This window comes from Suricata suricatta, chromosome 13, assembly GCF_006229205.1.
Source record: "Suricata suricatta isolate VVHF042 chromosome 13, meerkat_22Aug2017_6uvM2_HiC, whole genome shotgun sequence".
NCBI lineage: Eukaryota > Metazoa > Chordata > Mammalia > Carnivora > Herpestidae > Suricata > Suricata suricatta.
In genome coordinates, this window is record NC_043712.1 from 61,637,556 (window position 1) to 61,651,266 (window position 13,711).

The 13,711-nt window shown below is 41.5% G+C and overlaps 1 protein-coding gene across 7 annotated transcripts in view; it reads left to right on the top strand.

The window, feature by feature from the left end:
- The window catches only part of CDC14B (cell division cycle 14B), a 102,992-nt gene extending 91,893 nt beyond the window's left edge, over positions 1–11,099 (top strand). For 2 of the 7 annotated variants that reach the window (XM_029920321.1, XM_029920323.1), the window contains exons 13-14: positions 2,483–2,599; positions 7,332–11,099. In XM_029920321.1, coding sequence (XP_029776181.1) covers positions 2,483–2,599; positions 7,332–7,368 — 154 coding nt within the window. In that variant the 3' untranslated portion in view covers positions 7,369–11,099. Of the gene's footprint in view, positions 1–2,482; positions 2,600–4,432; positions 4,791–6,960; positions 7,210–7,331 lie in introns of those variants that run through there. The other 5 variants (XM_029920322.1, XM_029920324.1, XM_029920319.1 and 2 more) reach the window with 4 other exon arrangements.
- The last annotated feature ends 2,612 nt before the right edge of the window (positions 11,100–13,711 follow it).

Consider the following 13,711-nt stretch of genomic DNA (forward strand, 5'->3'; position numbering starts at 1 on the left):
AGTTTATCACAGGTGATACCTAAGTGTAATTGCTGGGGGTTTTCCAGTTGTTGAGTAACTGCTCTGTTAATACAAATAATTGGTGATTTGAAACTGTACTGATGTAATTAATGCTTTCCAATTTCTGTTGTGCTCTTATTTAAAAAAAAATTATTTATACTAATTTTATAGAGAAACAGATACTTTTTATTTAATTTAAGTTTATTTTGAAAGAAAGAGAACAAGCACAAGTAGGGGAGGGGCAGAGAGAAGGAGAGAGAATCCCAAGCAGGCTCTGCACTCTTAGCACAGAGCCTAATGCGGGGCTCAAACCTATGAACCATTAGATCATGCATGACCTGAGCCGAAATCAAGAGTCTGTGCTTAACCCACTGAGCCATTTAGTATTACGCAAATCACAGCACATTCAGCATTTAGTAAAATGCTAATAAACTCTTCAACACAAAAAACACAATGGGTGGCATTGTCCCAGAGCAGAAGCCTGGGGGCCAGTGGTTTTCCAGCTGTTTGGGGAAGGGTGGGGGGAGGGAGAGGCTGCTCTGAGAAACAGATAACTTTTTAAAAGGTGTTTCCTTTTAGCCTAAAATTTGATGTAGCAATGATTCCTTTTTTCAAATAGTAAACCTTTCAGTAGTAGTTACTTTAAGAAATCAAGATTTAAATTTCCTAAGCAAGTAATATTGGCTCTTGTTTCTATTCTCATATTATGATTTTACAGTGTGGTGATTATCTATACCTTTGGCCATAAGTGGCCTCAGATTATTTGAAAAGTAGGTGTGGTATTTCAAGAAAGCCAAGAGGAAGCTCATTTGCTCTGTATAAATGGAGATAAAACCAGGAGCCTTGCTGAGCAGTGCCACATGTTGGGCCTGGGCTTCGGAAATAGCAGAAGTTTTATTGTTGTGTTTTACTTTATGAAAAATTCTATATTCAGATCCTGTTAATAATACAGAGACTATTATATTGGTCTCCTGCCCTTCCCTCCCCATTTGATACAATCAGATTTTTAGATGAATCTTTGTTTTCAAAGGTAGAATTTATATGCCTCCATGGTTGGTTGCCTTCTTTGATCAAACAACTATGTCCGCGTGTACCTTTTCTACTTGTTAGAATAACACTTTGTGAGAAATTCTGAGTCAAGCATGGGCTCATTTACCCAGAATCCGTTTCCCTCTAAGATTGTAGGCCCTTTTCACAGGCTTGAGAAATACCGTAGAGATGAAGCAAAATAGCTAAGAGCAGCCCCCCCCCCCCCCCACTTCCCCTAACAGCTCGTAAACCACTGGCCCCCAAGCTTCTGCTCTGGGACAGTGTCACCCATTGTGTTTTTTGTGTTGAAGAGTTTATTTGCATTTTACTAAATGCTGAATATGCTGTAATTTGCGTAATACTAAGAATTTACTAATCTTTGCTACATTGTAAGGACCTGGCTTTAGCTATTAACTAATATGGTTGAAACACAGGCATAGGAGGTAGGACTACTAGTTAGTTGTAGTGGTTTCTTTTTTATTCTTGTGAGTTGGGTTCTCCTAAGTTGTTACTGACTCTCACCTTTGTTTGGATATGAGACAAGGAAGCCTGTATTTAAGGCAGGGTTTTCTTTAACAGAAAGATAAAAGTTGAGTACATTTAAATGTGTATGTGCACACGCATGTCAGTGTTTTAGTCATTATCTTTGAAGAAAAGAATTGCATATAAAGTCTTTTGATGTTCTCTGTTTCCCCTATGGCCATTCAGTGAGGAATTAAAAACTACCCTCCACTTTTTAGCAAAGTCCTTTATGTGGGCTTTATCTGAGGGTGTTCTTACTCCTGTGCAACCCACACTCATCGCCATCAGTTCCTTGAAATTATTTTAGAGTTTAATTAAATCGGGGTTTTCACAAAACTTAAACAGCTTCGCTTTCATGTTAATGGTAACATGTGATTAGTGATTTAGATAAGTAGGTTATAATCAGGACAAATTCAGATTTTGCTTGAACATATTTTTAAAATTTGAGATGTTATATAAAATTAGTATTGATTTGGTGTTCGTTGCCCATGCTTTAACAATGAAGAGTAACTGTTGTTTAGATTTTTCTATTCCTATTCTTTAGAATTTGGGGTTTTAAATGGTTTCTTGTTTTCATGACTAGAATTCTAAAAAATCTGCTTTTACTTTGGGGCACAAAGATTTGTTTTACTGATTGATTCCTTCGGAGTGGGAATTGCTTAAAATGCTAGGTCATTTGTTTTCCAAAAGCAAAATATATTCTGGTTATCTTTTATATAACCTTAATGGGGAAATGAGATGCTTCATTCAAAAGACTTTGATGTGAAAATGTGTGTGTGTTTCAGATTTTTTTTTGGCAAACATGTTTATGGAAACTCCTATGAATTCTCAATAAAATAATTTGCACTAAAGTGCAAAAATGCCTTCCTCTGTCAAGTATTTGAAAATTGTTTCAGTAAATATAATCTTATTTTTCTCCAACTGTTTTCAGAGTAATTCTTCAGTCCAGTGTTCAGAGCTGTAAAACATCTGAACCTAACATTTCTGGCAGTACAGGCATTACTAAAAGAACCACCAGATCTGCTTCAAGAAAAAGCAGTTTTAAAAGGTGAGAAAAGAATCCTACTCTTCTGAAAAGTTCCAAGCATTGGTTTTCCAGTTTAATCTTATAGAGATAGAAATGAAGAGAGGATGACAGGAAAAAGCACAGTCCCTGCGATGGGGAATTAATCAAATGTGTTTGACTTGTTCGTCATCTAAGGAAATCTGGGCCATTTTTAATGTAGGGCTTGTTTTGTTTTTCAGAGGTGGTTCTCAGCACTGGAGATGTATCTCGGGGTCAAAATATGGGGAAGTTGAGAGTGTTGTACTTACAAGTTCTTGAATTTCTAAAGCGCTCTGTCAGGACTCAGAGGAAATTTTTCTGTATAGCAGATACAGCATAATTGTTGGAGACTTAGCTGCAAATAAGTATGATGGTGAATATGAGGACTCCAGTGAGTTTGGCATCTTTTTTTTTACCTAGGGCCTGGCCTCTTGGCCACAGTCCACACCCATGGGGGCTCATGTTTTCACCGGGAGCGCGGCGTCTTCTCTTCCTTCATTATTACAGGCCGTGACAAGAAAATGCACATGTTCCATGACCAAATCCATTACTCACTATTGCATTTGGATGTTTATCATGAACTAAAGGCAGACATTTCATTTCTAACATACTCCAGAAGCAGTTCCCTTTTGAGGGAAGAGCAGATAACCTACTTAATCGTCATCTTAGGAATAGAAGAAGGCAGGCACCCCTTTCGTGTTTATGTATCTTTGCCTGGTGTTGACATGTGTGGTCCTGTGCTCATGGCCCAGTGCCTGTCTTCTAGTAGACCACAACTGGCCTGAAGATAGTCTGAACCAGACTTTAAAACATCTTCCCCTATTTTCCTTGTTTCTTTTTAACTTCTTGCCCTCCTGTCTTTGAGGCTGTGGGATAGCTAAGTTAGTCACTGGGCCGCAGGGCCCAGCAACCTGTGTCCTAAGGACTCGATAAAAACCAGAGGGGTGGTGTGTGTGTGTGTAAGGAATTGTTCAGTTTTGCCATTTCCCCCTCTTTGCTGATTCTTTCATACAATTTCACTATAGACTTTTACTCACATCAGAATGTCCTAGTGCCTTAGTACAAGTATTTGAGAGCACCAACTCATGACTTGGTGATTTGAGTTTTTCATAGAAAGGATCAAATATTCATTGTTCTTTTTACTTTCTAATTCCACTTGAGAAGAATAATAGAGAAATACTGACAAAGCCTTAGATACATTATAACATATCAGAACATTATTTCTAACCATCAGGAAGGAAAATGGGCTAAAGATTGTTGAATTATCCCAAATGAATCAAAATCATGTATTTAAAGGAAATGTAATGGCCTGGATAAATGCTCATGAAGCAATAAGTGAAAAGAGCCACACATAAAAATTAGGAAGTATTACTCTAATTTTATAAATGCACAATATACTTTATAAAAATGTATATCTCTAAATATATGTATATGTTTATACATACATTTATATGTAGCCTATAAGCCTATAATTGTACATATATTTAAGCATATATACATATGTTTCTATGTATGTATGGAAATAAGAGAATAGAAATGTTGAAATATTAACAATTTTTCTGGTTGGTAGGGTAGTTAGGGATTTTTATTTTTTATCAGTTGCTTTTCCTCCAACTTTTTAACAGTAAATAGGGGAATGGGAGCATTTTAACTTTGACACTTTTCATGTGAATTACCCTATTAAAAATTCAGATAAAAAGCCTACCGGGGGGATAGTTAGACATGTTTTGAATGAACATATTCTTTTTAGGTGTAATCATTCAGGCTTCTATTACAGTTTGAGTGTGTCTTGCACATTTAATTCTGCTTTCTGCTTTTCTGGATTGTGCTCTTCAGGCCACAGAGGACTAGAGTCCAGGAGCCGGGACCGCGCATGCCCAGTCACACCACGTTCCTCTGAGGGCGTGGCCACGCGGCACTTTTTCCACCTAGGTCTTGTCTAGTGATCTAAACATGTGCTTCTCAGCAGAGATGGTTCCTGATTGCAGTGAGCATCTGCCTAAGGTCCCTGGACTGGATGCTTGAGGGGTTGAAAGTAGAGTTCAGACTGAATACACTTGACTGAATTTTGAAGGGGCCCAAAGCAGTTTCCAGGCATGTGGGATAGTGCTGAAAACCAGAAGTCTTCTTTTAAATTTTTGAAATGGACTTTCAGGGATTGGGAGGGGAAGAGAAATAAACCAATGAGAGAAAACTGGGTTTTGAGTGTGTTTACCCTCACCTGTTTCATGCAGGGTCTCCTTGGCCTCTTGTGGGGCTTCAGCCTGTGCTCACATCACCTTACCTGAGCCACCTACAGCCCACAAAAGAAAGGCAAATACATTACATACAGGCCCCACTTCCTGCTTCTAGGAAATCATGGAAGCTGAGGGAGCCAAGCAGTAGCCTGAAGCTTATCCTACTGAATAGTAGTCCTTTTTGGTTGGAGAGTAATGAAAAAATTAACACATTTGTGCATAATCCGATTGAGGACAATATAATACAAGATTGTTGAGTAATTGTAAACTATTGAATAGAAAACTTTGCTTTACACAGCAATACAAGGAAATGAAATAGTACACTTTTCAGTGTAAAATAAATACTTCCGAGGCACAAGGGTTGCCAGTCTACCGTCACCCCCACCTTTGAGGCCCTCTCTTTGCAGGTTGGCGTTCTCACATCATCTGGCCTGCCGTGGGAACCTGACCTCTCATTCCCATGTTCTGTTTTCTTCTTTGAGGCTTCCGGGATGAAGACCTCACCTAAACTCACTTTCCACTGATTTGGCTCTCGTGATTTTTGATAGTTTACTGAGAGGCTCTACAACTCTGCAGACCTTTCCCACAGATTGAAAGAGCAATTTTGTGGAGGCTGAAAAAATATGTGTTGTCATAAATCTTTGTTGCTGGGAAGAAGTGCCACCAGGTTTCTCTCTTGGTAGGTGGTCATTCCCTCCTGTATGTCCTTTAAACATGAGCCACACGTAAACCTCGGCAGCACCAAGCTCTGTTCCAGCAGAGCTGTGCGGTTCAGGCCCGGAGCACTCGGGTGTCTGGTGGTGGGTGGACACACTGACCTTGGGGCCGAGAGGGCTCTGTGTGGCACCCTCCGCATGCCTTTTCTCAAGTCTGAAGAAGTAAATCTTCTCCCTACCCCACTTCCTGTTAGAACTATAAATCCATTCTAATGTTTCTCTTTTAAGAATTATTAGATCCAGTAAAGAATTGGACTGTTTTCCAGTGTTCTCTCTTAACTCTCTGATGAGCTCTCTTAAAGTCTTGAAAATGTCATCACTGTGCCTCTCATTGAGGACCTGCAGCCACCTCATTTGATGACATTCAATTCGGACTGTGTCTTGACACAGCTTACCATTGAGTGCATGTTTCTGTAAGCTTATGGTATTTTCTTTAGAGGAAGGAGTCTTTTCTTTCTTTTTTTAAATTATAACTTCATCCATTTTCTAGGAAAATGATTATGGACAAATGAATTTTTTTTAATTCCAAGTTGCATTATTTGGAACCGGCACTTTCTGTTCCACCTGTCAAACCAACCTAATGTTCATGGCTCTTGGGGTATTTTGCACCTAATTATTCATATCATGGGGGAAGATAAATGCTCAGGGTGCTTTCCTTGGCCTCTGAAAAACGTATCTTCACTAGCCCTTTCAGTTGGAAATACTACATTTAGAACTTCTTTGGCTTTTTAAGTTTTCTCATTTGTGACTTTTGTTATTATCATACCTGTCACCACTTTTTGTCCCTTGCAGTCTCAGATCTCAGTACCCATTCTACCACCTCTGGGCTTTAATTTTCTGTTATTGCCATTATCTCCAAAAGTCCATCAGTCTAGACAGAAGCCCCAGAATGTTGTCTCTAAATATCCTTTATATAAAAATGCTACCTCTGCTCATCTAAAATACCAATTTCCCTTTAAAATTCCAGACATTTTCCCACTTGGCTCTACCAGTTGACCTGGACCTTTATATTCAGTACTCTGTTGGGGTCTCCAAAAACTAAGTGATCGATTCAGATGAACTACTCTGATAAAGCGGCCTCTTCATCCAGGGAGGGTACCCCCAGATGGGAATTGGCTTCTCTGACTCTTTTCTTTTGCTCAAGCTCTTCTCGGGAATCTGCTGGTTAGTTGACAGTTTACGTAATAAACGCGAGTAGGAGAGAAGGGAGAAAGGATGAGAATCCGTCAGGGACAATCACTAACAGGCGTGCCACACCTGCAGCGCCGTCTGAGGATGGCGGGTGCCCTCTGCGTCCTGCTCAACTGGAAACTGCTTGAGGTGCCAGAGCTTTTTCTGTGACCGAATTCTGGCTTTGGAAATAATCAAGTAACACTTCTTTATCTTTTCGTTCTTTCCGCTTTTCCCACAGCCTGGTTCCTCAGAGGGAAAGAAGGAAAAGGAATGCTTTGCAACAAATGCCCTTAATGGCATTATGGTACTCTCATTGCTCTGCTGCCTCTGCCCGCCTTTCTTTTTTTCTTTGTTTTTCTTGTTTTGTTTTTTTTTTAATTTTTTGCAGAACTGAACCTTTTCTGCTCTGCCTTTCTCTCCCATTTGTCTTTACTTTATGGTTGATATTGTACTGTCTTTTCCAAAATATTTGTCATTAAAGAATTATACAAAGTGTATACTTTTTAGCATGTCACTACTTTTATTATGTTGCCTTCCTTGTCTTTGGTAACTACATACGGGACACTTAGAAACCTTCATGGTAAAATCCTTTTTTTTCTCCCCTTGTAGTCCCTCCATTTCAAGGACTAAAACAGTCTTGCGTTAAGTAAAAACCTGTGACCAGAACTGAAGGAAGACTCTAGGAACAGAAACCTACAGCAGGACTTAGCACAATTTATTTGGAAACAAAACAAAATTGCAAAAGCCTTAGCTGCTTTCCACCTAAGAAGTTTATTCAATGAAGACAATGTCCACTGGAGTTTAAAATAACTACATGAGTTTGGGCACAAGCAGTGACTTGAAGAAGGCCCGGCTCTCCTTTTGTTGAAATGTCTCAAGTTTAACGACAAAAAAGCTGTTGTAAATTTAGTCTCAGGTGTAAATATCAAAGCCCTCTGTTGTCAGGAGAGCTGACCTGTGTGGTGCACGTGTGTCTCTGTGATGGCAATCATTTTAGCTGCTGGCCTTCAGAAGAAGTGAGGATCTGATGGAGGTTTTTTACGTATTTATTTTCTGTTCACCCTGTGTCGAAATTTATAAAGAGAAAACAGGCATTACTGAAGTGGTACTTTCTGTAATTTGATACTATTTGGTTTAACCATCTTCACTTTAATACTTGTAATATTGTTGTAATGGTAACTGTTAAGTACCCAAGCTGCTTGTCTTCCACCAAAGAGTGCTTTATTAACAAGAATCTGTGAAAACCGTGTTTTGAAGACTGTTGGATGTTGTGATACAAAGTGGTACTTTGGCAGCCGAACTTGCAAGAGAACATGAGTGGTAGCTTTAGAAGACTTGGGAGGGGACACTGGCTTCAGAGTCGGAAGATTGTTGTGAGTCATTCCTCTTTACGTCAGTGAGGGACTGGAGAATGCCAAGGCTGCCCACAGTTTGGTTGTCCAGCCATACAAATTAAAGTCCTATTTCCTTCCACACATGATTAAGAAAAACACTGTTGGTGTTTTCCCTTGGAAACAGCTAGCCCAAATAATAGTGGCTTAAAAAAAGAAAAGTACTGCTTTATTCAGGTCTTTCTCTGTAACTTTATGGATTTCTTTTTTTATGTGATCAGCCTAATGCCATGCACACACGCTTTGATTTCAGTGACAGTTACTTGTGTCTGGATTTCAGTTGTTTGTAAATAAGAGACTCACTGTTGCCTTTGGTTGGAGAATACAACTAACTCTTCAGTGTGCCTTCGCCCCTCCACCTTCCAGAAACACAGCAGGGCTCTGTGATATAAAGCAATCACAAAAAATATATATTTGCTGCTAAAACAAAAAACTGGGGCCCAAAATAAATGAATAGTTTGCAGGTACGTTGGTTACCTCCATACTAAGAAGGGAATGGTTTTAGTTACTGCTCAGCGTTTCTGCCTGTCCTCGTCTGGAGAGCAGGGGCTGCGGTACGGAAAGGCAATAGAAGGCGAACGCCTTCACCTTACGAGGTGAACGAACCAGGCGAGTGGGCAGCTCCATTTTTAAAAGCTACCTTTTTAACAAAACTATGATCGGATGTTAAACGATTGGAATAAAACAGATTTTAGTCTGTTAATGGAAAAAGTTACTGGAAAGCCGTGGCTCCATTTCGATATTTACTCTCTCAGAGTAAATTATAAGGTTGGTTGTCTTCGAGGGGAGATGGCAGATCGCCATGGTCTTGGTCAAACAGGCGGCTCTTCCCCGTCAGGTGGTGTGGGGTGCGTCACGCCAGCTTTTAAACGCTGGGGACTAGATCTCAGAAAAAAAAAAAAAAGTGGCTTTCTATCCCTGGAAGTGAATAGACACAAAGACCCACTTAACTGACGGGAAGACCTCTCTTCACTAAGCTTTGGGTGGGAGGAGAAACATTCCATTAGCTGTCTTATGCTAGGAGATGATAGTAAGTATTCAGACTGTGCCCTTGAATAAAACTCTGGATTCTCAGGACGATTCTACTTCCCTTGACACCTTTAAAGGCCATCTCCTCCATAAATAATCCAGGTAGTTATGAAAATCAAACTTCAATCTAAACTTTTCCTGTTTTGGCTTTTTCTCCCTCCCAGTGAATAAGCCATTTGGTGTCTTGGCCAAAAGTGAAAAATCTGGGCTTCAGCGTTAACCACAGTACTTTTTATTTTACAAATTTGCCGTTTTGTGTCGGCTGCTCAAGTCTCCAGCTAGAGTTGCTGTCACTGCGGCTCTTTCTCAAAAATCTTGTTATTTAACATGCTCACTAAAGTGTAGTCCTCGGAAACTGTGATTTGATAAAGAAGCCGTCCTTGGAACACAGCAAGGACTTGGGGTCGTGCCTCAGGCGATCTCATAGCGCACTATTACTAGAGGGCATTTCTAGAATCCAGGAAGGCTCTGGGTCTGACCGATGGAAAGTCCTTCCTGCTATGAATAAGAGTGGACTCTTTTTTTCCCTAAACGTAAACTTCAACACACCCAGAATCTCCTGAGATTCTAACTTCAAGTCCTTGTCATAGAAAGACCCTGTCGCTATGAAATAGGAAATAGGGCACATCCGATGGAGAGATTCCTTTAAACTTAAGAGCCTTAAATAGCTTTGAAAGTACACCAAGAAAGTTTCCATTGAAATTAAAACTAGAAATGCATTTTTTTAGGTGTCCTTGAAGCTTTTTGGGGACTCATGTCCAAAGTCCAAGACAGTCCAAAGGCAGGGTGTATGCAAAACTGGGTACCTAGCAGTATAGACAGACTTGTTTTTTGTAATGCTGAAGAAAAACTAGAAATCTCTGAGCCGTCCGCGAAGAGGGTTAATCCTGAGCAGTGCCTCACTGAGACCCGCAGCCTGCCTTGTCCGCATAGCTGCGTCCGGGCGGCCTTCTGCTATGCTACTCTCCAGCATCTTTTCTGCTCTCTGCCTGGCCCCGTTCACCCACCACCCACCTGCTTTTTTCTCTGCCCTCCTCCCCTCTCACAGGGGTCACTCCTACCTCTTTTCTTGGGCCCAGACAATTTTTAGAGGGGTACTCAAGTGTGCTCATGAGCTGAATACGTTTGCCCTTGAAGCCCGATGGCCAGTTCTGCATGCCCTGAGGACCATCAGGCTTTCTGGGTGGTGTTGTGCCAAGAGCTTCTGGAAGCTTCCCTTTGCTTGAATCACCACCATTCATGACAAATGAGCAATGCACTCTTTTGATGTTTGTTCTAAAAGTAGTTCAACTCTTCCTCTTCGTACATTTTTAAAAGTAATTATTGCATCTTGGAAAGCAGTGCTCATCAAAAACAAATTTAATAGCATATTTTAATTTTTTAATAGTTATCTCCCGCTAAAACTGCCCTGGTAAGGCTAGCTGCTGCTCTTTCGTGTCTCCTAAACCTGAGTATTCCTCCTGTTCCTGAGTGGAAATACTACAGATATATTTAAAAGACTGGACAATTCACCTATACTGTGTACGAAATTACCTCCTTACCTGCTCAGAATTAACTGTCAGCAAATATGTTCGTTCATCTGATTATAGTACAGCAGTTTTATATTAATAATTTGCAGACTTTTATCTAACCTGCACTCATGTACAGATTATTAAAAAGTTTTAAAGTGTAACTGATTAATCAGTATTTGGTCAATCATTGTCTTTGATTTTTTAATTAAAATGTATATTTCTAATCATATTTTATAAAGCCAAGAGAACTGGTTGAATGAATGTTTATTTTCCTGAAGGTATTTTTAAGATAAAGCTTCATAATGGCCTGTAAACTTTGCATATCTATGTAGTTTGATACATATTGTCAAGTTTGAAAATCTTGTGTATTGTAACAGGTTTTATACGAAATACTGAATAGTGAAAATTGTATAATTATAACCATACCATTAAAAGTATTAACCAAACAGTCTGCCAGTTTATTTCATTCACTTACCATTCTGAATCATAGTAGATGATGGTCAGAATATAAAGTGGATATAACCTTCCGTGTTAGCTTGCTAGCCTGGGGGCTGAAACGACAGAAACCGACTTCCTCCCAAGGCTGAGGCTAGAGACCCAGGATCAGGGTGTTGGCAGGGTTGGTTTCGTTCGATGCCGCTGTTCTTGGGCTCTTCTCTGTGCACTCTTCTCCCTGAAGTCCTTCTGTTAGTCCTCCTTTCCTTAGGACACCACGCAGATTGGAGTAGAGTCCGTCCTAATGGCCTCATTTTAATTACCACTTAAAAGGCCCTGTCTCCAAATACAGTCACATTCTGAGGTATTAGGCATTAGGGCTTCAGCTTAAAGTTTGGGGAGAGAGGGGAATGCAGTTCAGTCCCTAACACCTTGCCCAAGATAAGATGGTGCATGAGTGACGGCTCCTGTTACGGAGTACACACTCTGTACACACCCAACACCAGCTCAAATTATGCAGAGGTTTGACTGTGGAAATTATTGAGGATAAGACACATAAATCAGGCCCTGGGAGTCTTGTAGTTGTAGACTGTACTCCCCTCACGTTACCTGCCAAGGTCAGGAGTAAAGAGCTGAGGGGCAGGACCATCACTAAGGTACCCACAGTCTGATGTCCAAGCCTGGCTGCCATCACGGTGCTGTCTGCCTGCCTCCCCTCTGACCGTCTTTTGCTGGCCTGGATCCTGAGGACTTCGTGCGCACACCGTCACGCAGAGGTTGTGTCCGGGATGTAGGAGCTTGCTCTGTTAGGAATGCTGGCCTGTTCCCAAAGGAACTGTGCCCTGATTCATGCTTGGATGCAGGTTTTAAAGTACAGACCACACCCCACCCTTCCCCCACCCTCATCCAGACTCGGCAGGCACCGCTACCCCCAGAGTGTGATTCGCAAGCTCCGTTCCCTGTTGAAAGCTGCAGCAGCGACCTGCCTCTCCGTGGTTTGTCCTGAGGCCAACACTGGGTTGTGAACCCTCGGCTGAGCAGCAAAGTTCAGTTGATTGGCATCGTCCAAGCTGCCCCAAGTGTGTATGCTATGAAGGGGGTAGGCGTGGCAAAGGCCTAACACTTGGAAGACTCAGGGTGAAACCCCAAGTCTTGTCTTCCTGGTCCTGTAGATGCTCGCTCTGTGTTGTCGACAACGCCCTTTAGTGCCACCTACCGCACGCATGATTTGCTAAACCCCTCTGCTTTTGTTTCTTAAGTAAAATGGGAAGGAAAGGGATTCCTATCTTAGCATTGTTAGTGGGATAATTAAATGGGATAATCCATGCACAGCACTTAAAACATGCTGGCACAGAGCTTTCAAGAGATTAAAGTTTTCATACATTTAAGGTAATTTTCTGTAGATAATTAGGTAACAACCGATTGTGATGGATTAGGATCCCTCCTCATCTCGTAGTTTGGGTGCCTACGGCATAATTTCAAGCAAGTATAATAGTGTGTTGTAAAAGAGGTCAAACTCTTTTGGCTTTGGATTGGAGAATTCATGCACTGAAGATAAGTCTATTGAGAGTCATTTAGTTAGAGGCAGGGGGGGGGTAGAGTTAAGTAGAAAGGTCCTTTCACGAGGCCCCAAGGAGTGTATGGAGGTAGCAAGTCAGTGTGGGAAGAGCAGCCAGTGTGCTCTCATTTTAAGTTCTGCCGCTCATGCTCTGGTCTCGGGCATCCTTTTCCTGCCTCCTGCCCCTCGTTGTTCATCTGTAAAATTAGTAAGTGTCTAGCTTTTGGATTAAAAGAGATCAAGGGAGGTGAGTGTGCCTTAGCCGGGACCCTAGGCCAGCAGAGGCATCCCATCCATCCACTGCTCCCCTTTCCTCCCGTGTGTCCAAGCGCAGTTGTGCTTGGGAACGCGGGGTGGTGGCAAGAATTCTCCGCAAACATAATGCTCACCTTCTCTAGGATGCCAAGGCTTCGACGGGGCCTCTCCCCATGCTTGCCCACATGGGTCGTTTCCAGCCTTTCACTACTACAGGCCACATAAACACTCTCCTGTGTGGATTCTTCCTGGTCGGTGCTGATTATCTCCTTAGGAGAAATTCTTAAAAAAGGCATTTCTCCTGGATCAAGGATGTGCAAAATTTTTTAATATAGTTTATTGTCATCGGGTTGGTTTCCATGTAACACCCAGTGCTCATCCCAACAAGTGCCCTCCTCCATGCCCGTCACCGCCCTTCTGCTCTCCCCCTCCCAATCAGCCGTTTCTTCTCAGCATTCAAGCCTCTCTCATGGTTTGCCTCCCTCCGCTTCCCCAACTATTTTCCCCCTCCCTCTCCCCCATGGTCCTCTGTTAAGTTTCTCCTGTTCCACTTATGAGTGGAAACATATGGTATCAGCCCTTCTCTGCCTGACTTATTTCAATTAGCATGACACCCTCGAGGTCCATCCACTTTGCTACAAATGGCCAGATTTCGTTCTTTCTCATTGCTGTGTAGTACTCCATTGTGTATATATACCACATCTTCTCGATCCATTCATCAGGTGATGGACATTTAGGCTCTTTCCATGATTTGACTATTGTAGAAAGTGCTATTATGAACATTGGGGCCCTATGCATCAGCACTTCTGT